Source organism: Suillus paluster, assembly GCF_016628075.1.
Source record: "Suillus paluster strain FC165 chromosome Unknown EDB91scaffold_7, whole genome shotgun sequence".
NCBI lineage: Eukaryota > Fungi > Basidiomycota > Agaricomycetes > Boletales > Suillaceae > Suillus > Suillus paluster.
Genome location: NW_024537567.1, coordinates 695,356 through 714,753, shown reverse-complemented (window position 1 = coordinate 714,753; position 19,398 = coordinate 695,356). Strand labels below are relative to the sequence as shown.

The 19,398-nt window shown below is 49.6% G+C and overlaps 8 protein-coding genes across 8 annotated transcripts; 3 read left to right on the top strand and 5 right to left on the bottom strand.

The window, feature by feature from the left end:
- The first annotated feature begins 254 nt into the window (after positions 1-254).
- On the top strand, positions 255-2,375 carry EDB91DRAFT_1110093 (WD repeat-containing protein 8). Its single transcript, XM_041317673.1, has 10 exons — positions 255-705; positions 756-828; positions 886-992; positions 1,046-1,132; positions 1,199-1,336; positions 1,380-1,454; positions 1,500-1,560; positions 1,619-1,744; positions 1,800-2,042; positions 2,093-2,375. Exons 1-10 carry the CDS (start codon positions 295-297, stop codon positions 2,209-2,211), a joined length of 1,440 nt encoding a protein of 479 aa, XP_041181457.1. The 5' UTR covers positions 255-294; the 3' UTR covers positions 2,212-2,375.
- On the top strand, positions 2,345-5,062 carry EDB91DRAFT_770705 (ATP-dependent metallopeptidase Hfl). The gene is made up of 4 exons (XM_041328349.1): positions 2,345-4,239; positions 4,293-4,594; positions 4,647-4,742; positions 4,796-5,062. Exons 1-4 carry the CDS (start codon positions 2,464-2,466, stop codon positions 4,986-4,988), a joined length of 2,367 nt encoding a protein of 788 aa, XP_041181456.1. The 5' UTR covers positions 2,345-2,463; the 3' UTR covers positions 4,989-5,062.
- EDB91DRAFT_769884 (major facilitator superfamily domain-containing protein) lies at positions 4,638-7,691 on the bottom strand. Its single transcript, XM_041328345.1, has 20 exons — positions 7,419-7,691; positions 7,272-7,361; positions 7,136-7,216; positions 7,047-7,086; positions 6,924-6,990; positions 6,800-6,873; positions 6,580-6,747; positions 6,411-6,524; positions 6,344-6,362; positions 6,245-6,296; positions 6,171-6,174; positions 6,002-6,119; positions 5,936-5,952; positions 5,810-5,885; positions 5,731-5,750; positions 5,664-5,673; positions 5,548-5,616; positions 5,461-5,494; positions 4,812-5,409; positions 4,638-4,763 (listed from the first exon to the last, which is right to left on the bottom strand). Exons 1-19 carry the CDS (start codon positions 7,593-7,595, stop codon positions 5,137-5,139), a joined length of 1,503 nt encoding a protein of 500 aa, XP_041181455.1. The 5' UTR covers positions 7,596-7,691; the 3' UTR covers positions 4,638-4,763; positions 4,812-5,136.
- Positions 7,692-7,787: 96 nt separating this feature from the next.
- EDB91DRAFT_1046630 (UreD urease accessory protein-domain-containing protein) lies at positions 7,788-8,797 on the bottom strand (the record flags this gene model as incomplete). Its single annotated transcript, XM_041313278.1, has 2 exons — positions 7,788-8,498; positions 8,549-8,797. The coding sequence occupies 2 exons, from the start codon at positions 8,795-8,797 to the stop codon at positions 7,788-7,790; spliced, it is 960 nt and encodes a 319-aa protein (XP_041181454.1).
- A 448-nt stretch (positions 8,798-9,245) lies between these two features.
- Positions 9,246-12,014, bottom strand: EDB91DRAFT_1047025 (uncharacterized protein; the record flags this gene model as incomplete). The annotated part of the gene is made up of 3 exons (XM_041313297.1): positions 9,246-9,877; positions 9,933-10,118; positions 10,169-12,014. 3 exons carry the CDS (start codon positions 12,012-12,014, stop codon positions 9,246-9,248), a joined length of 2,664 nt encoding a protein of 887 aa, XP_041181453.1.
- Positions 12,015-12,376: 362 nt separating this feature from the next.
- EDB91DRAFT_1110041 (NRDE-2, necessary for RNA interference-domain-containing protein) lies at positions 12,377-16,205 on the bottom strand. The gene is made up of 8 exons (XM_041317672.1): positions 15,623-16,205; positions 15,484-15,575; positions 14,716-15,433; positions 14,620-14,665; positions 13,769-14,566; positions 12,909-13,715; positions 12,740-12,858; positions 12,377-12,689 (listed from the first exon to the last, which is right to left on the bottom strand). The coding sequence occupies exons 1-8, from the start codon at positions 16,074-16,076 to the stop codon at positions 12,457-12,459; spliced, it is 3,267 nt and encodes a 1,088-aa protein (XP_041181452.1). The 5' UTR covers positions 16,077-16,205; the 3' UTR covers positions 12,377-12,456.
- Positions 16,206-16,247: 42 nt separating this feature from the next.
- On the top strand, positions 16,248-17,465 carry EDB91DRAFT_1110033 (uncharacterized protein). The gene is made up of 6 exons (XM_041317671.1): positions 16,248-16,447; positions 16,506-16,733; positions 16,793-16,927; positions 16,977-17,053; positions 17,118-17,145; positions 17,205-17,465. Exons 1-6 carry the CDS (start codon positions 16,388-16,390, stop codon positions 17,217-17,219), a joined length of 543 nt encoding a protein of 180 aa, XP_041181451.1. The 5' UTR covers positions 16,248-16,387; the 3' UTR covers positions 17,220-17,465.
- Positions 17,466-19,393, bottom strand: EDB91DRAFT_1110029 (uncharacterized protein). Its single transcript, XM_041317670.1, has 3 exons — positions 19,306-19,393; positions 19,170-19,235; positions 17,466-19,116 (listed from the first exon to the last, which is right to left on the bottom strand). The coding sequence occupies exons 2-3, from the start codon at positions 19,215-19,217 to the stop codon at positions 17,497-17,499; spliced, it is 1,668 nt and encodes a 555-aa protein (XP_041181450.1). The 5' UTR covers positions 19,218-19,235; positions 19,306-19,393; the 3' UTR covers positions 17,466-17,496.
- Between the last annotated feature and the right edge of the window lie 5 nt (positions 19,394-19,398).

Sequence of the window (19,398 nt, the reverse complement as noted above, 5' to 3'; positions counted from 1 at the left end):
CCTTTTAAGAGCCTGAGTGATGACAGGACCATAATTGGGGCGAGCTGGTCGGCATCATAATCCCACCTGACAATATCACAGTGACATATAGTTTTGACACCTTTTGGAGTAGTCTGACCATCGGTGAGTTTGTCAAGGATCAGTCCGATAGGACTAGGGGACCTACTATTTGTCAGCCTAACCACATAATGCTAGTCCTAAATATGGTAGATTGCCGTAACCCACGATGTCAGTTTTAAGTGCCCTGTCACCAGGTAACTTATATTGGTACTTAGTACTTACGTCTGATCAACCATGGACTTTACAGAAATCTACAAACAATCTGGAAATCTCGCATCGTTTAGCCCAGGCGCTCACTTCATCCTCAACGTCGTCGAAAATACCTTAATCGTTAGACGAACTGATACTCTACAGATCACGCGTACATGGACAATCACCTCGCCTTCTAGCACCGCTAGCATTCTAACAAAGTCAAAATCTACTTCATCCAACTCAGGTGTCCCAGCAGATGGCTGGATATCCCATGCAGGCTGGTCATGCGATTCCGAATATCTCTTAGCTGCGTCTACAAAGAAAGGGATAGTAGAGGTTTTCAAACTCAGAGACGAAAATTGGAATGCCCGAATCGAAGCTGGTGCTGAAGGTCTCCTCAAAGCTGAGTGGGCGCCGGACGGTCGCCACATTCTCTGCTTTTCTCAGTGGGGCGTAAGTGGATCTCCTTGACGTCTGTCAGTTATTCACGAATCACTTGGCAGCTTCGAGTCACCATCTGGTCTCTTGTCACGGGTGATGCAACTTACATACAGTTTCCGATACACCCTGATAGAGGTACCGTCCATCTGTCAGTATTGCCGCCCACTTGTCATCTTATCTAATCAAGTATAGGATACGCTTTTCGCTCCGATTCCCATTACTTTGTCTTGGCTGAGCGACATAAGTCAAAAGATACCGTGGGTGTGTATGATACAACTGACTTTTACAAATTAGTCCGGGTAAGCATGACTTCATTATCTCCATTCATAGCTCATGACCAGGAAGGCATTAGCATTTCCCTGTCCCAACGTCCAATCTATCGTCGCTGGCTTTATCTCCAACTGGTAATCATATTGCGGTCTGGGAGGGTATTTTGGAGGTGTGTCGTTTCAGGCCGCAAAGCCCGAGGGTTGGCTAAACACTTACTCCGGCATTTCACGCGCAGTATAAGTTGCATATCCTATCTCTAAGCGGAGATGTGCAAGGGACTTTTTCACCGGAGCCAGATCCGGGATTTGGCGTTCGTAATGCTGCTTGGCATCCTACTGGAATGTTCCTCGCCGTGGCGGGATGGGACGACAAGGTATGTGTCCACCGTGCACATCACCGTTACTCGAACTTTCTAGATCCATATCCTTGATGGCCTGACTTGGTCTACGGCTGCAACACTCGAGTTGTCAAGCAAGATCCCAGCGGGCGCTGTGAGTAAATGTTTTAACAAGGCGCAAGATGCTCAATCTTGGTAGACACTATGGCGGGAACCGTCAAACTGGCTTGAAACTACTCAAGGTCGAGGATTTCTGTCTTGTGCGAAATATATTTGTCTCATCCTTTGAGTAATGCTGACAAAGTGTTCTGTAACTAGATGAACGGTCACAAGGACCACAAACAATCGGCTTGCAACGCACGGATCCAATGAAGCCAAACCCAAAGTCGGGTGCGGTCCAGCTTGAATGGAACAAGACTGGCACGCTGCTGCTAGTGCGGTTTGGTCTGCCTAGACATTTCTTTCCTTGACCGTGCGTAATTTGACATGGTGACTGTAGAAAACTGCCCCATGGTAGTCCACCTGTACGATTTTCCGGCACCTTCGGATCCGTTTGTTCCTCGGTTGCGTTGCGTTTTGCAACACACAAAACAAGTCTTGCATGCACAGTGGAACCCAGTCCGTAAAGGCAATTTAGCCCTGTGCAGTGGGAGTGGTAGCATTTACACGTGGAGCGACGAATGGATTGGAGAGAACGGGGTAGAGGAAGACATGGCGGAGTGCATCGGTGTACCGGCGAACAGTAAGTTCTCCGTCATTTTTGTACATTCAGGATCATTGACGACTTCATAGCAAAATTCGAAACAAGAAATATCAAATGGGCTCCCGATGGGAAAGGGCTAGTGTTGCTAGACAAGGAGATGTTTTGTTGCGCGTTCGAGGTAGAAGAAGACGGTCCTGAGAGCTCATAGTATGTGTAGTAGTCTTTTCTGTATATCTTACATCGTTATTTGGAAAACCTACTAAAAATATTAGTGCACGGTTGTATTTTTGCGCCGTGCTTTTTAGTGACGATAATTTCGCCATCGGCGACGCAAGCGTACGCAAGGCCAACGGCCGAAACGAGAAGCTGACATAATCATTTCGGCACATTTTCGCAAATTCGCAAGCGTCCAATTCCGTAGCACAACTAGCCCAGTTACTCTATTCCATCTCGTCGTCCAATGCTTTCCCGTTCTCTTCGTGCTGCCAGGCTGGCAGAACGTCGACTTGTTTCTCTAGGTGCACCACGATGGCAAAGGACATTTGCAACGCCGTCAGATCACAATGACAACAAGCCACGGCGGAATGAAGCGGGTGAGGGTAATGCGCAGAAAGGCAAGGAGAAGGCCAACGGTGAGGCAGCCAAGGAGTCTGGAGATGGAGGTTCAGACATTCCGAAAGGACTCGAGGGCTTTTTCAAGCGATATCAACAACAGCAGACCTGGTCCCGCCAGTCACAACCCGACGAAGACGAGACTCCACGACAGAAACCTCCCCCTCCACCAGGCGGTAATAATCCCAATAATGGATTTAACGTCAACCAACTTGCCCTCCTCGCCACGTCCGCTGCCATATTTTATGCTCTGACAAATTCTTCATCCTCGGGCTCACGGGAAATCACCTGGCAGGAGTTCCGCACCGCATTCCTCGACAAAGCTCTAGTTGACAAGCTCATCGTCATCAACCGGCAGAAAGTTCGCGTCAAGTTGCATTCCAATGCCACTGGCGCGATGTACCCCGCAGCATCTCTCGGTGGAGGAGATTACTATTTCTCAATAGGCAGTGTTGAGGCTTTTGAACGGAAACTTGACGAGGCTCAGGCAGAACTTGGTATCCCTCCTCACGAGCGGATACCGGTCGCCTATCATGACGAGATCTCTACCTTCAATACCATGCTCAACTTCGCTCCCACTATCCTTTTCGCCGGTCTCCTTCTGTACATGTCGCGGCGAGCTGGAGGTGGTGCGGGTGGTGGACCAGGTGGCATCTTCAGCATCGGCAAGAGCAAAGCCAAACTCTTTAACAAGGATACAGATGTGAAGGTTAAGTTCAAGGATGTTGCGGGTATGGACGAGGCGAAGGAAGAGATCATGGAGTTTGTCAAGTTTTTGAAAGAGCCCGCGAAATTTGAGAGGCTTGGTGCGAAGATACCCCGCGGAGCTATCTTATCGGGACCTCCAGGAACTGGAAAGACCTTGCTGGCAAAAGCGACTGCTGGCGAGGCCTCTGTCCCCTTCTTGTCCGTGTCTGGTTCGGAGTTCGTCGAGATGTTCGTTGGTGTCGGCTCCTCCCGCGTCCGCGATTTGTTTGCTTCAGCGAAGAAGAATGCACCGTGCATTATCTTTGTTGATGAAATCGATGCTATTGGAAAGGCCAGAGGCAAAGGAAGCAGCTTCGGTGGAAATGATGAGCGGGAGTCGACTCTCAACCAGTTGTTGGTGGAGATGGACGGTTTCGGAACCCAGGAGCATGTTGTAGTGCTCGCAGGCACCAACCGTCCAGACGTCCTGGATCCCGCTCTCATGCGACCTGGGCGTTTTGACCGTCACATAGCTATTGACCGCCCAGACGTCTCTGGCCGCAAGGGCATCTTTATGGTGCACCTCAAACCACTCCGGCTATCCCAGGAGCTTGATATGGACAAGATTGCTCAGAAACTCGCCGTTCTTACGCCAGGTTTCTCAGGAGCAGACATTGCGAATGTGTGTAATGAAGCCGCCCTTCATGCCGCACGCAAGAATCACGAATCCGTCAAAGAGGACGACTTTGAGAGCGCAATTGAGCGTGTTATCGCAGGTCTGGAGCGCAAGAGCAGAGTCCTTAGTTCTGAGGAGAAGAAAACTGTTGCCTATCATGAGGCTGGTCACGCTGTTTGCGGCTGGTTCCTCGAACATGCCGACCCGCTTCTCAAAGTGAGCATTATTCCTCGTGGTGTTGGCGCCTTGGGATATGCACAAGTGAGTCCAGAGATTCCTTGACAGTATCTGACAAATACTAATTGTTTGTGCAGTACCTTCCTCCAGATCGCTACCTGCTCTCGACTCCGCAGATGTTGGACCGAATATGCATGACCCTTGGCGGTCGTGTATCGGAGGAAATTTTCTTTGGTCCAGAGAATATCACGACGGGTGCTCAGGACGATCTCCAAAAGATCACTCGCATGGCATTTGAAGCATGCGCAAATTATGGCATGAACACTATCATTGGTCCCGTCAGTTATGGTGGTCGTGAGAGTCAGAAGGAAAGCTGGACGAAACCATTCAGTGAGAAGACGAGTGAAATGTTGGATTCTGAGGTGCGGAAAATGATCACGTACGTACATTCGTTATCATCTCTGCAGCATCAGCTAATATTACTGTTTCAGTGGAGCACATCAACGAACCACTGAGCTTCTGACGCTCCACCGGGAGAGCGTGGAGAAGGTAGCCCAGCTTTTACTCAAGAAGGAGGTCATTACGCGGTATGTTATACGGCATCCATTCTGGCCGCGTTCAGTTGACAATTGTTGTATAGTGAGGATATGATTGACCTTCTGGGTAAACGCCCATTCGCCAATAAATCCGATGATATGGACAAGTGGCTAGATGACAACCGCGGTCATGAGCGCAGCGCTCCAGCGCCGATTGAGGAAGCCGCTCAAAGTCCTGTAGATCCCGCACCTGCACCTGTCGCCACGTCCACGAAAATAGAAGACTACAAGTGGTAGTAGCTCCTTTCTTCTCTTGCATTGATATACTGGGTTTTGTTCCACGACGAGGCATTGGACGCGACCACATATATGTCTTGTATCTTTAATTACTGTGACGCTCGTGTTACCCTTCTACTTACCGTTCTCGATGCATACTAAACAGTATCTAAAGGGTATATCGGAATTGACTCCACTCATCACCCTTCGCACGTCGTGCATCGTTGACTGTCTCAAATCGCCCATTCTTCAAGGCCATCTCGTTCATTTCCTCCGCAGAGTTGTCACTGTCGATTACCTCATCGCGCTCTCCTCTGTCCCTTCGCTCGTTCTCCCTGCGCAACAGGAACATGAATGCGGCTGATGATAACCAGCCGATCGCAATGTAGGCTAGGATGATACCATGACCGAGCCTGTACCAAGGTGCATCCTGGGCACGATACTACAGGCCCATAAGTCGAGAGTTTAAGTTGAGCGGGTTTTGCGAACTTACAACATTCGAGGAAACAGCTCCATTCAAATTTCCCCTATATCAATGCCAATCATACTGCCTGGTGGCATAACGTAAGGATCGACGTACCACCCGATGGCCATGGCTAGTGTGACACCTCGTTTATAGGAGCCCTCGACATTGCTTGCCACCCATGCTCTGGAATATGGTCAGTGGCAGGAACAAGATTAAACCAACCAACATACACCGAATTCGCTGTAGTCGTGACCACATTAGTTCCAAGATATAGCGCAGAAGAGGACTGATACGTACGGACTGTAGGATATATAGCGCTGAGGATGAAATGCTCAGCCTACCACAAAGTTTCGGGACAAAGTTTCGTGAGACTCACGATGCGGCTAGGAAGCATGCGAAATAAGAAAGTGCTGGAGTTCTGGATGTGATGAGTATGATATAACCGACCAGACCTGAAACATCTATAGCCTATGTTTATTTTTTGAGAGCTAACACCACTTGCCCGTTCCGAATAGAATCCTATCGTGTGCATGAGACCTCGAAAGCAAAAATATATGATGTTGCGCACAGATTAATGTATCCCCTGTTCCCGAGGCGGTCACCCATGAAACCGACGATCACAGTTACTATGCATGACCAGACGTATACGGGCACTGAAAGTAGATTCGCTGTTGTCGCTTTGTAACCTGGATCTTGCGGTCAAGCACTTCAGTAGAATATAGATTCACAGCACTCACCAAGCTACGAGTTTCAACAGCGAGAAAAAAACATTGATTCGATCAATATCTAACTCAGCGGAGATCATACGAACCTCGTTAATGATCGTTGGGGTGAATAAGGAAAATGCGAATAATGGTCCATCGCTAACGACGTATTAGAGTCAGAGCAAGGTTATGACTCTCTGACCCACAATCCCATATATATGCCCACTGGGTGCACTCAGCACCACTGACGGAGAACGATATGAATGCACATACTAGCCAAGTAGGTTTTCCAGTCCTTGAGGCTTTGCCAGATATACTGGGCTTTGAATTCCTCGCCGCCAGCGCTAAACTGCATGTCGTCCCTCAGACGTCTAATGACGAAAACCCCTGTGCCCACATCAGCGTCGACCAAGTGCCTTGGAGGCCTTCTTTCACTACTTACTCTCTTCTTTGGTCAGAAACCCGGCTGTCTCTGGGAAATTCGAGATGATCCAATATGAAGCCAACGCACACACTACGGTGGCGAGTCCTTCGAGTATGAAGATCCAGGACCAGCCAGGCTTTCCTGCGACACCATCCATATGGGATATACCTGCGGCCAGGAGACCGCCTTCGGGGATGCATTGTTTCACGCAAACTTAGATATACTATGAAGCACTTACTGAATGCGCCTGCTATAGTTGCAGAAGTAAAGAATGCAGCTACCCGTGTGCCAAGTTCGGACCGCTTGTACCAGCTGTGCGGGAAATATCAGCACCACCAGAGTAAGATTCTGTAAGGACGTACCAGGAGATATAAAATACAATCCCGGGGTATAAACCAGCCTCCGCCACTCCAAGCAGTACTCGCAAGGCTAGATGTGAATATTGGGTCCGACAGTGATCAGCTTCAAGAGTATATCGGGCTTACTGACGAGCCCTCCGTAGTTCTGCAGAAACCCGTGGCACATCTTGTCGAGAGTTACATTGCGAAGAAGTCAAACAGCTTCTAACACGTACCATGACAATCCCCCAGGCGAACATCATGGAAGAAAGCCACATCGAGGGTCGAACCTTTCTGAGGATTACATTGCTCGCAGGCTGCATGAGTCGTTTGTCAGTATGGTATGGACAAGGATTGCGCACACTGCCTTACTTCGAGCAATGCGTATGGAAAGAAGAAGGCAGTAAGTGCGATGAGGTATTGCCTGTCTGTGATGCCCAAGTCGGTCTCCATGTTGTATAACTGAAAACGCGTCAGCGTCATGAAGTACCATTGACGGACTAGCTAGCTAATTATCACCTTCGCATTTCCTATACTTCCCCGATCCAAAAAGTTGAGAAAATAGAGGAGACCCAACCAAGGTACGACTCGCATATCGATCTTACGAAGTAGTCGACTCTCGTCGACCAGACCAGTGTCGACATCGGGCTCGTACAGCTCGTCCTCGGCTATGATGATAGAACCTGACTTTGACATTGGACGAGAGAATTGAGCATAAGGAACGGCGTTATCGCATATTTATAGTGGATCAACTTCCGGGCGCTTGAACACAGCGGAACTAGTAAATATCTAAGTTGTGTGACTCACGGTGTGACCCATGCTAGGACAACAACTTGAAGCAGTTGCAAGATCAGAATTCTAGGAACTACAGCATCTTGCACGGCCCAATCAAAGGAACACTTTACGGTATTCGTCTATCCCAACAACAACTTCCAGCCCCTTAAGTGCCTCCCGAAACCAGTTCTTCACATCCTCTGTATCAACCCCAGCAGCTCTTATAACTGTGCCTTTTCCATAATCAACAGGACTCAGGGACCACAGGAACTTCTCTGGGGCTGTGCGCTTGAAAACAGAAATAGTGCGGTACTTTGTTTGCAAGTCAGTCACGACGCTATGTGTCTGAGGCCCATAAAGAAGCATCATGGCGTAGCATGAATAGGGCGAAAGCCTATCTTTGAGCGTCCGAAGTGGGGGGTCGTGAGGATGCGATGGGCAGGACGTAGTTGGGGTATCAGGAGACGAGTTATCTAATAGTAAAACGTCCCGTGCGACGCGTCGGCCTTCTACGAAGACCTCGTTGACGCTGTAGTATCGGAGGAAATCCCAGTCCTCTCCGATAGACTTGCGCCCCGATGTAACCCAGTCTAGCAAAACAATGGACGCGCTCCCGGCAAGGTGGAATGTTTGCACTTGAGTGTATGATGCAGAACGGAAGCAAGTCACTGGGTCAGGGAGAAGGAACAACGCGCTGTCAGGAGCTATGGTAACTTCCATGGATTGAGTCGTGACCGCCTGCAGACTACTTGGTAGGGGAGAAGATCTTCGCAAACGCGTGGATGCTCTATCGCCAGGACGTGTCTTGAAGACTTTGGTGGATCCCTGGACATGGTCTCAGACTGATTATGCTCGGGGAACACACACCATCGCACCTGGGAGAGCAGCATGAGCTTGCATTCTCTTCCTACCTCGACAACAAGGTGAACGCAGTCCCCGCCAACAAGGCCGCCGCCATAGCTCATCATGTATACTATAGCGACCCCATGCTTTGAAACTCTAGGTGATAAGAGCTTGAGCGGGTATGATGACGAGAGCTTTGAAAATACGACAGCTGATGAATGCAGATCACAGGCGATATGTCCAGTACCCACAGGGATGCTCTCCCCAGCCGTGGAGGACATCCGTTGTCAGTTGACATGGAATGAAAGCTAGAGCGCTATGATAAGAAGGTTAGAGAACTAAAACTATGTTATTCCCATAGCCTTGGAGTGCTAAGCTTACTGCCGATCTATCCACAGACGTTGCTAAGTATTTGAACATTGGTGTTCCATATGTATCCCATACACATTGAGTCGAGACGAAGTAGAGTAACGAAAAGGAAAGAGAAAAAAAAGAATGCAACGAGCGACGATAACTAGCACAAGAAGCAAGCAAAGGTAATAAGATAGGCGACAAAAACGGTACACAAACGAGGGAGTGGCATGGAACAAATCCAATAAATTTTGTACTGCAATGCAAATCTGGTAAACTCCGGGAAAGGATATGCGGGGTGAGGGCAAGCATAGGGTCGTGTGCATTTTGATCAGGGAGAAGTCGGAGAACAAACAGCATAATGATACGAAGAGGATATCAATACTTCCGGGTAGCCAGGGCACGGATTTCATACAAGTCACGTCGTTCAGGAGAACCAAAGGGATCCGTCTGGCGTGACATTCGCCATCCTTTGATTTCTTGCCTGTGTCTTTCCTCTGCGGCGCGACATTTTCCCACAAAATCGTCAGCAACGTCATAGACAATGGATGCCCTTGAACCGCGATCGCTCTCAGACTCGGAGTTCGTCCGTATTCGACTGCGTGCTGGGCTCGGGGCGGTGATAATGATAGCGGAAGTTGTCGATCCACTTGTATCTGACATTCCGCTACTCGTGCATCCTTGCTGGCTGGCACGGATTGTGCCCCCCTTCGATTCCCATGCATCTTCGTCATCTTCGTCATCCGCGAGATCGGCGAAGACATCTGGTTCTTCTTCGTCGGGAGGTAGAGTTGACACCCAACACATCCGCGTGGGGTCGAAGATCATGTTACCAACTTTGCGAGCACCAGCGGCAAAGGAACCAACAGGGGATCCAATTGATGACCCAGTGAGGTGTGTGATCAGGGCAGGTCGCGTGGAAGTGCCGACGACTGTGTCGAAATCACGGAGCACTTGGTCATTCCCTTCCCAACGAAGGGTTGTCGGATTCCATTTCATCTCACCCACGACTGTCATAACGCTCCGATGAATACCAAATTAGGAGGTACAATGATCCAATCGTACCTTTTGGTCCGCTTGCACTGCCGAGGTGGCGGATTAGAGTGGGTTTTCGTCTTGTGTGGCCAAGCACAGGCGAGGAGGCATCTTTCTTCTTCTTTACGCAAATATCGGTGCTAGAAGCCTTTGGGAACTCAATGCGACTCGTGCGCCTCAGCGTGTTGGTGGCGGGAGCGAGTGCGCCAGAGACGTCTATAAAAGGAAAGCACATGAGGAACAGCGTGGGGCGAGCACACAAATACACGTGTTCTCACCTGGACTAGTGACATCCTTTCTTCCCTTCTTACGCATCGTACCTGTGTCCTTATCTTTCTCCTTGTCGGAGGTCTTTGACAAATTACTGCCAGGACCACGATTCATCGCCTTGGGTTGCACCCTAAACCTTCCCTCCTTGTCCCGGTCTGTCGGGAGGTCATCAAAGCCATCTAACTCCGTGCCGTCGCCATATGTGCGCTGCCGTTTTGGTCGGCGAAGAAGTTTGGGAGCTGATGTCGAAGGTATGAATGGTGACTGCGTCTGTGCAGCGCGACTACGTAATGATAATGTTGAAGGAGGGCGAGGTGGTATTGGCGATGTCGCGCGATGTGAGGGCTGAGGTGCAGGGAGGGCAGTGGCAGTGGCAGGTCCAGGAAAGACGGAAGATAGGGAAGGTCGTGACTTCATCCGTATTGAAGTTGGCATGGTCAAGCGTAGTGCGGCAGGATTCGAAGAAGGAGTGGATGGCCTCGTGGGTGGCACCATAAAGTCGAGCCCGTGGATACGGCTCGTTGAGCTCGTGTGCGACTTAGCGCGCGAAGCAGCTGTGGGCGCCTCGTAGCGTGCAAGTTTACCTGATGATGGACCTGCAGTGATGACGATACCAGAGCCTGATGCCTGAGACGTGCTGCATTCCATGAGGGAAGACAGAGACGCTTTGCGAGTGAGCCCCTTGCGTTGTGTTGAAGGAGGGGTGGGGGGTTTGAGACCAGAATGCGACTTTTGTCCTCGGAGACTACCAGGTTTAGGGGATAAAAAGGTGGTTGTCGGAGTAGGAGGGGCGGAGGAAAGTGCTTCCTTATAAGTCTGAGCACGTGGGGGGCACAATGGGCGGGGTGGCGGTGAAGACGAAAGCTTAATGCGTTGTAACTGACGAGCAGATGATATGGGAGGATTTACAGGCGACTTGGCCCGGTCAGCCCTCAGTCTTGAGGGCGGACGTGTGGGCAAGAGTGCGCGAGCAGGAGCGCTTTTGCTACGATTGTAGCGCTGATTATGCTTGGCATTGACGAGCCTGCTTGGGCTAAAATCGTCATCATCCTCGATGAGGAGACCCATTTCGAAGTCATCCTCGGGGTCGGGACTGGCGACCTTTATTCGCTGATCAGTTACCTGCACGTGTTTCTTGAGTTCCAGCATCTTTTTAAGATGCTTCGCGCTCTGGCTGGACTCGAAGAGGCCAGAGGGAACGACTAGCCCCTCCAGCTCGCTCTCGTGTTCATCGCATTCGCTTTCCTCTGTTGTTTCGTGTAAAGAAAGGGAGGATACAGAGTTGGATGATGAGGAAGCATCGGCAAAACCGAGGGATGAATACGCGTCAGAGGATTGAGATGATGATGTCTGGTCTCTGTCACCCCATTCCAAGGAATTCTTCGAAGACCGATGGCTAAGAGAAAGAGGTGCGAGGGACAACTGGGTAAGGTCTGAGGGAAGGGCGAAGGCAGATTCGATGTCCTCATCGATGGGAGAGGGAGGGGGTTTGACGACAGGCTTTGGAAGGGCTGCGACCTTTATGGTAGACACACCTTCATCATCTTCCTCATCTTCTTCCTCCTGGCAGGTGAGTGGGGGACGAATGGTGATCATGTTGCCTGAAACAATCCTAGATAGCTGGAACCTGGCAGCCATACCAGCGACGACAGCCTTTGCCTTTGCGCCGCCGGTTTTTCCGAGGTCCATTTCGATATCCCAATCATCATTCTCGTCGTCATCATCCTCCTTGTCTGATTCAACGTCAAGGGAGCGGATATGATCGCCATCAGGAAGATCAAAGTCGGCGTCTGGCCATTCTTCACGTGCGAGGGCGATTGATGGAGCTGGGATTGTAGACATGGTGGATTACAGATATTTGTTGTAATATACTAAGCCCCAGACGGGGCTGGTGAAGTAGAGGGTCAATCGAGTAAAGGTAGAGAGCGTATTGGGGGGTAATTGGAAGATACCGGGTGATAAGTATCCACTTCACATACGCACCCCGGACAAAGATGAAAGTCGAGGATAATGGAAGTCACTGAGTAAGTCCGGAGCGGCGTTTGCGTGTTGAATCAACCAAAAAAAATTGGCGAGACTACCTTGGCGAGACTAGCGATGCCTCGTGTTGTCCCTCGAGCGTCGAATGGTTGGGAGTAGTTTGTGACACATTGTCACTTCAATCATTGTCACTTCTAATACAAATAATTCAAAACAATATCATTGGCGTAAGTTGTTGTTTATTTGCACACCGTACAGCCTCGAGAACCCGGAAATTGCGAAGCAAAGTACTTCTAGACTAAACTTAGTATGGCATCAATAGCCGCCTCTCCCTCGCCTCATGTTCGATCTCATCTTCGGAACCGTCTAGATCTTCCCTATCAGAAGCGAGTTCATCTCCGTCAGTTACCCTCTCAAGATATTCATCTACGCCCTTCCTCATTCGAATGCCCCTTTCTGCCATTATGTCCACGAAAGCGTCAAGCTCGTGAGCGCTAAACGCAGATCGCAGCGGCCCAAAAGCCAACATATATAGATCTGCATGTCACATTCAGCTCACGATTCCATGGACATTGCAATATACTTGCCCTTGCCAAGCGGACATTCATGCACTGCTCTGTAAAGCAGTTTCTTGGCCCTTTCCAACTCCCCGACTCGAATCTCGAATTCCAAAATGACACGCCACAAGATAGTGCTTCCTTTCGTCCTGAAAACGATGTCAATCCATGACAGCCCGAGCAGAACGGTCCCACCAACCTCTCGCTTTCTGCAGCCGCAGCAAGACCGCTCCGCGTGCGTTCGATCTCACTCTGCCACCGGCCTTTCTCCCAGCCAGCAACCCAGACTTCTGCGATACGCCGTGAAACGTTCTTTTCCATCGGGCCTCCATCAGCCGTGCTTTGTCCGAGCTGAGCCCGTACCCGACCCCAGATACCATGTCCCTTCTCGGCCTCTAGAAACATGCCCAACACTAGGCTGTTGCCCGGATAAGTGTCGATGGCAATCTGCAGTCGATCCCTCAGGACAGCTGGCGGAGTAGGACTTCGTAGGATGACTAAATGGTTGTACAGTAGCATAAGAGATGCAACCATCATACTTTCTCTGAGACCAGGACTCTCATTAACGCTGGCAGCAGGCTGAGAGTCAAAGATGACGAGTGCCGCATCTTGAGACGAGGAAGTAAGCAATTCGACCAAGGCTCGCAGGCTTATCCAAGCCTCTCGGTCCTTCCACTGCTCATGTGGGCAATTAATCGTATCATCGAGGCTGCGTTTTACACGAAGAATCATCATGCCACCCGAACCCTCGATGTTGACTGAGCGCTGGATAATACGTAGTGCCGCATTCTGGTCACCACTGAGCCATTCCATCTCCGCCCAATCCCGCCATAACTGACCGACGAAAGGCTGGGTTGGTGGATGCTGAGAGGCTACAAGCACCGTTTGATAGACCTTACGGGCATCATCTACGTGCTCGCGCAAGCGTTCCAGACGTGCGTGGGCTACCCAGTGCGGCAGAGAATCTCGTGCTGTCGACAAAAACGTTCGTGAGAGCTTCAGAGCGCTGCAACCTCAACATAAGTGCTACTGACGCACATAACAAACAATGAACCATACCTTTTGATACTAAGGGCTGCTTCAAATGCTAGTGCGTAGATGTCCCACTCATAATCCTCGCTGCCGCACCTAAGTTGTTTGAATACGGCCCGTACAAAGTCCTGGTTGATTCCTTGCAGATCAACAGCAGTCCACATTCGCCACTTATCTTTGCCTATCCACTCCAACGGTCCGAGGGCATCTCTACTCCACTCTTTGATCGGGCCGAATGCACTCGAAAATTCTCTTTCCTTCCCTATGAGCGTGCCAGCAAGAGAGTCGGCGAGCAATTGCCGCTGTCTCGCAGTATCAGGAAAAATCGAGTGCAACCGCGAGAAAGAACTGAGGTACGTGTATGACCATCTGTCGTCCCAAGATCCCTGTGACAGTGTTTCCACAAGACCAGGAATGTGCAAGCCTAGGACGGATAACCAGATTAAACGGAAGGCATTCTTAGCACCTTCCGTGTGGAAGGGCGATAGTAGTGCCTTGATATCCGAAAGCAGAACGGTCGTGTATGGGTCAGACTCGCTCCTCTTGTCCGTGGAGCGGGCGGGTACATGTGATGCACAATCTGCGCGCAACTCGTCGTGGTGCCATTGCACATATGGGTCATTCGATTGGTCGTCAACGTCCATCTGGGCAACCGCCGTCAGCGGGGAACCGGAGTTGTCGGGTCGACCGGATGAGATCCAATCACCCCAGCCTTTGGCTCCAGGCTCGCCGACGCGCGGTACTTCGGACTCCCAAAATTCCTCAAGGGACTCTAATTGCTTTTCAAGGGGAAGTCCATGTAATGACTGAGGTGCCTCGAACGTTCTATTATACGAGTGAGAAAATAACACTCAGATGAAGTGAAACACAGCACTCACAATTCCGCTTGTGCCTGGAATAAGGCAGTTGTGCGTTCATGGTAGCCTGAAACAGACCGATAAGGAATATATATGATGCGGCAGTAAGTTCCGTACCTGCTTGTTGGAATGCGACTGCAACTCGCCATAAAACACGCAGATTATCAATTTCACTGCCCTCAGAGCCGCTGAGCGCGTTTAAGACGCGCGTCGCATCAGCGACTGACGTATCAACTCCACTAGCAGTGGTACGAATGCGCCATTCAAGCCAATCCATCCAAATTTCAATTCCCCCGAGTTTCAGGGCGTCCTCCCACTCGGCCTTAGTTTTACTCTGGTGCCAGACATCCTCTCCTGCCCTCAGATACTTCAGGAATAGAATGCGAGATGAGCGGTTGTGCGGATGGGCAGCACGAGCACGAGTGAGAATAGAGAGTGTTATTTCGGCGCGAGCCTTGGCCGCATTTTTCGAGGTGAGGGGGATGTTCGATATTGAATGTCTCACGAGTGATAACCATATTTCGATTGAAGATGGATCAGCGGCCAGCTGCTGCTCCAGGGCCTTCAAGGACAACTGATGTGATGTAAGAACGGGTGTTCCTGACTCATCATCCGAGCTGTCGTCTGAAACGGACGACTGAGAGTCTGAATCAAGATTGTCTTGGTGTTTAGTTATAGAACGATAGTCTTCGGCAGCTTTGGGACGGCGGTTGGAGGGTAGTCGCAAGAAGCCGTCCACTTCTTCATACTTGTAACTATCCCCAGATCCAATAAGGCGTTGACATGGGGGTGCTGCCAATAACGTTGCTACGCTTGAGTCCGTCAGGGCGGGTTGCTAGAGACAGGGTCATTTGTGGACACCTGTTTGATGTAGGACTACTGTACCTTATGCCTCCTCCCTATGTTTATCTCTATAGCCTTGCCTCCTTTGCGATAGATAGTCCAGTCCCCATCAAGGCCAAGAATACTTCTACCACCTTGCACATCATTTAGACATCAACGTGACATCCGATAGATGACTTACGGTTCACAATATGATATTTTGGAATATCACCAGCGTGGATGCCGCCATATGTAACATTTAGTTGATCACCTTTTCGATCAGAGAAGAACACTGGGCGAGAATCCCATTGGCTGTCTTGATGATCATTCTGAGCAAGACGTCTATCCTCCTCGGCCTTGAGTTTTTCATCATCCGGTATAATCACATCCTTCGATGTAGGTCTGTGTTGCCTGGGAAGTACCGGCTCATGAACATCCTTTGCCGTCTTATGCCTCTTGTCTTTTCGGGACTCGTCTTTCAACTTCTTACCGTGGCGTTCGCTCTTATCCTTTTTATGCTTTCTGGTTTTCTCCCGAGATTCGTCCGCAGTACTTTCATTTCGCGTCGGGGACAGGCTATGCCTACTCGGACCAGGATCAAGGTCTGGGAACGAGGCGAACGAGGGTGGAAAGGAAGAAAACGAGGGTGCGGTCATTCTGAATTGAGCTCAACGCGGGAGCATCGAGCGGGTGATTGAATAGGTATGATCGGTGTAAATTTCCGTTGCTTTAAAGGATACAATGAGCTATGCAGCGTTCTCGAATCTGGTCCAGACTTCGAAGACTACTAATAGATCTGGTAGTAGTGTTTAAGTAAGCTGTGCTATCGGCAAATCCCGATGAGAAAGGGAAACCCCCTCACCTCGTTACTTGGAAATCTATTTATTTCATATCAGCCTTCATTGCAAGCTGTCAACTCCAGCCTCATTCTTAGTACTGCCAAAATAACCTCAACGCTCCGATTCCAATGCGTCCCCTCACCGAAGACGAGAGTAAAGCTGTTTTCACAAAACTTGCCAACTACATCGTACGCATATATGCCTCTATTCTGACACCCCTGCTCCACTGAACACATGAAAAATCAGGGAAAGAACCTTATCCATCTCATCGACCGCAAGGATGAGCCATACTGTTTCAGGCTGCATAAAGATAGGGTATACTATGTCTCAGAATCATCGATGCGCATGAGCATCTCCGTCGCTCGACCCAACTTCGTCAGCGTCGGTACTTGCTTCGGAAAATTCAGCAAAAGCGGGAAATTCAAGTTGCATGTAACAGCACTTGAACATATCGCACAGTATGCAAAATACAAAGTGCGCTTCATGAACTCGCTACCTCTTTGTAACGCAATTGATTATTTTATGTCCTACAGGTCTGGATCAAATCAAATGGAGAGATGCCGTTCCTGTACGGCAATCATGTTGTGAAAGCACATCTTGGCCGGATAACAGAAGATACTCCTGAACATCAAGGAGTGGTAGTCTTCAGTATGAACGATGTACCACTGGTGCGTCCCAGCTTCCGATGACTTTGGCCCATACTCACAAATTTTGTAGGGCTTTGGCGTCACAGCGCGGTCAACAGTAGATACCCGAAAATTAGATCCAACAGCCATAATCGTCTTTCATCAAGCGTATGTTCCACTTACCATCACGCTTGCGGTACCTTACGGAGTATCTTTTTTTTTTTTTTTTTAGCGACGTTGGTGAATACTTGAGAGACGAGGTAAGCTCACGAATGCTACTGCTGTGGAACGTTCTTATTCGCTTACGTCGTTGCACCAGGAAACCTTGTTTTGATCGTTCCCACTTTTCTTTTCTTTTTCTTCTTTTGGTATGGGAGGTTTATGGACCCACACAACTTAGATTACCCGTTTACACGTCGGCAGTTTCGTAGTTCTTGGCCATGCGTAGATCGTATGTCGCGCCATCTCTTTACTCTGGTAAAAGTATTGTAGTTTCGCCTTACGCTGAAGGTTCTGTTTATTGAGGTAGAAGGCACATGTACGGATGATCCTACAACGAGAATGGATATTGAATAATGAATGTCCGTTACAAGACGTGAAGTGCTTGGGACTCATAAATCACATTCTGTGTTCAAAGTGTCCCGGTAGATCTGCAGTAACATCTCAAAATCTACGGTCGTCTCGGGCTCGGAAACACTCTCGCGATCATGAACAAACGGGAAATCATACTCACGCGTTTCCAAATCTCCCTCTTCGCTATCATATGCTGAATATGATGCCGAGGAAACACTCCTAAAAGTCTTGTCATCACTGTCGAGATCAGAGTCTTCTGATATCGAATCAAGGCCGCCGCCTATGCTTCGGAGTGATTCATGACCACCACAAGCAGCGAGGAAAGATGAGACATAATCCATATCCCGCCTGTATATGTGCCCAGCAGCATACTGTACATGGACTCCTGGAAAACGCCACTGCAGGGTCTCATGGTGCTGCACTGAGTCGGGGGGGATGATGAGGTGGAGGCGTGGTCCTGTAGTGTTGAGCAGTGCCCAATCCAATAACCTTATGGCTTTGAGTTGCGGAAAGCACTGGGACTTCCACGACACCCGTATGACATCTGGATCAGGGGCAGAGGGGTGCCACGTCGCCCAAATATCTATCCACCGCAAAGTCTTGTGCAACAAGGTTTTTCCATGTGGTGCGAGTGATGCATCCAGGGTGGAACAGCGGTCTAGAAGTATCTGGATATGTTGCATGCCCAGAATAGGTTCATGGGCTGGGCCTGGCCCAGGGGTCTCTGTCATAGGCGGAAATAATGCAAGGTGCTCCAGGGCAGGACAGCAGTCCAGAACCATCTGAACATGTTGCACACGCAGATCATGGGCGAGGGTGTCCAAGGGAGCAGTGATGGAAAGTGCCGTCAAGTGTTTTCCATGTACATCCAAAAAGTAGATGTACTGTGGGACCTGATGTGGTCGGGGTCGATGTTCATAAACCATGAAACGACAAAGGCAAGGCAATTTCCATTTCTGAGCCATTGTATGAAGGAAGTTTAAGTTGCAGCGGGAGGGCGACTTCACGGTAATCTGCAATTCCTGGAGGCGTTCGAGCGTAAGAAATTCGACGTCGTCCTGTTGATAGGTATGAATGGACAAAGATAAGATGGTGAGATTTTTGCACTGTGGAAGGCATGGAAGAATATCCGAAAGATGTATCTCGTCTCCAATGTCGAGATGGACTACTTTTGAGAGGTCATACCGGTGCAGAGAGCAAATGAATACGTCGCAGAGTGACATATCCATATTTAGATATACTCGGGAAGCATTGGGGCTCATCTTCAAGATGCGCCGAAGGGCTTCATCGAACATTACGAAGTAATGAGGTGTCACCAGGCAAGACACGTTGATGTCCATAATCATCTCGCCAAATCGCGCATTGCCTTGCAAAGTTCTCCAGAGTGCTGCGATTTGTCCGATACGGCGAAGATGTACTTCCCGGTATAGCAAAACGGTGCCGATCTCCCGCCAAAACTTGCAGACAAGAACTACAGATTGCTTGATTCGCTGTGCCATACACCATGGAGAGAAAGGTCCACCACTCAGGGATGCGTCCAGAAAGACTGTGGGAGGAAGCGTAGATTCTAGTATTTGAAGTAATATTTCTGGAGGTGGCTGCTTGAATGGGATTGGCTTTCTTACGAGAACCTCTGAATCAGCATCAGAGTGTTCTCCCTACAAGATAGTGCTATTAATGGCTTGTCCTGGTGAGCAGTGGAAGGACTCACTCTGGAAGTGGTCGGTGATAGAGGCCCAAAGTAATTGGAATAGCTCATTCTGCGGACACGATAACACTGCAATCAATATGCCTCAGGAGTCAGTAACCATAATCCTTGAAAGTCAGTGAACTATATAGAGACATACGAGGCACGGCGAAAGAAGTCGCTCGCCGTTTGACGAAGTTGATGATGGAGGTGCAGCGATAACTTTAGGGTGATACCAATGATGCCGTTCGAC

Coding starts and splice junctions, on each gene's coding strand:
- EDB91DRAFT_1110033 (XM_041317671.1), top strand. CDS start 16,388: ATGCGTCCCCTCACCGAAGACGAGAGTAAAGCTGTTTTCACAAAACTT. Junction 16,448..16,505: donor CAAAACTTGCCAACTACATC/GTACGCATATAT, acceptor ATGAAAAATCAG/GGAAAGAACCTTATCCATCT. Junction 17,054..17,117: donor ATAATCGTCTTTCATCAAGC/GTATGTTCCACT, acceptor TTTTTTTTTTAG/CGACGTTGGTGAATACTTGA.
- EDB91DRAFT_769884 (XM_041328345.1), bottom strand. CDS start 7,595: ATGTCAAAGTCAGGTTCTATCATCATAGCCGAGGACGAGCTGTACGAG. Junction 7,217..7,271: donor TTCCATACGCATTGCTCGAA/GTAAGGCAGTGT, acceptor CGACTCATGCAG/CCTGCGAGCAATGTAATCCT. Junction 6,748..6,799: donor AACTATAGCAGGCGCATTCA/GTAAGTGCTTCA, acceptor GCATCCCCGAAG/GCGGTCTCCTGGCCGCAGGT.
- EDB91DRAFT_1110093 (XM_041317673.1), top strand. CDS start 295: ATGGACTTTACAGAAATCTACAAACAATCTGGAAATCTCGCATCGTTT. Junction 829..885: donor TCCGATACACCCTGATAGAG/GTACCGTCCATC, acceptor AATCAAGTATAG/GATACGCTTTTCGCTCCGAT. Junction 1,337..1,379: donor TGGCGGGATGGGACGACAAG/GTATGTGTCCAC, acceptor CGAACTTTCTAG/ATCCATATCCTTGATGGCCT.
- EDB91DRAFT_770705 (XM_041328349.1), top strand. CDS start 2,464: ATGCTTTCCCGTTCTCTTCGTGCTGCCAGGCTGGCAGAACGTCGACTT. Junction 4,240..4,292: donor GCGCCTTGGGATATGCACAA/GTGAGTCCAGAG, acceptor TTGTTTGTGCAG/TACCTTCCTCCAGATCGCTA. Junction 4,595..4,646: donor GAGGTGCGGAAAATGATCAC/GTACGTACATTC, acceptor TTACTGTTTCAG/TGGAGCACATCAACGAACCA.
- EDB91DRAFT_1110029 (XM_041317670.1), bottom strand. CDS start 19,217: ATGAGCTATTCCAATTACTTTGGGCCTCTATCACCGACCACTTCCAGA. Junction 19,117..19,169: donor TATCACCGACCACTTCCAGA/GTGAGTCCTTCC, acceptor ACTATCTTGTAG/GGAGAACACTCTGATGCTGA.
- EDB91DRAFT_1110041 (XM_041317672.1), bottom strand. CDS start 16,076: ATGACCGCACCCTCGTTTTCTTCCTTTCCACCCTCGTTCGCCTCGTTC. Junction 15,576..15,622: donor AAAATATCATATTGTGAACC/GTAAGTCATCTA, acceptor ATGATGTGCAAG/GTGGTAGAAGTATTCTTGGC. Junction 15,434..15,483: donor ACATAGGGAGGAGGCATAAG/GTACAGTAGTCC, acceptor CCCTGTCTCTAG/CAACCCGCCCTGACGGACTC.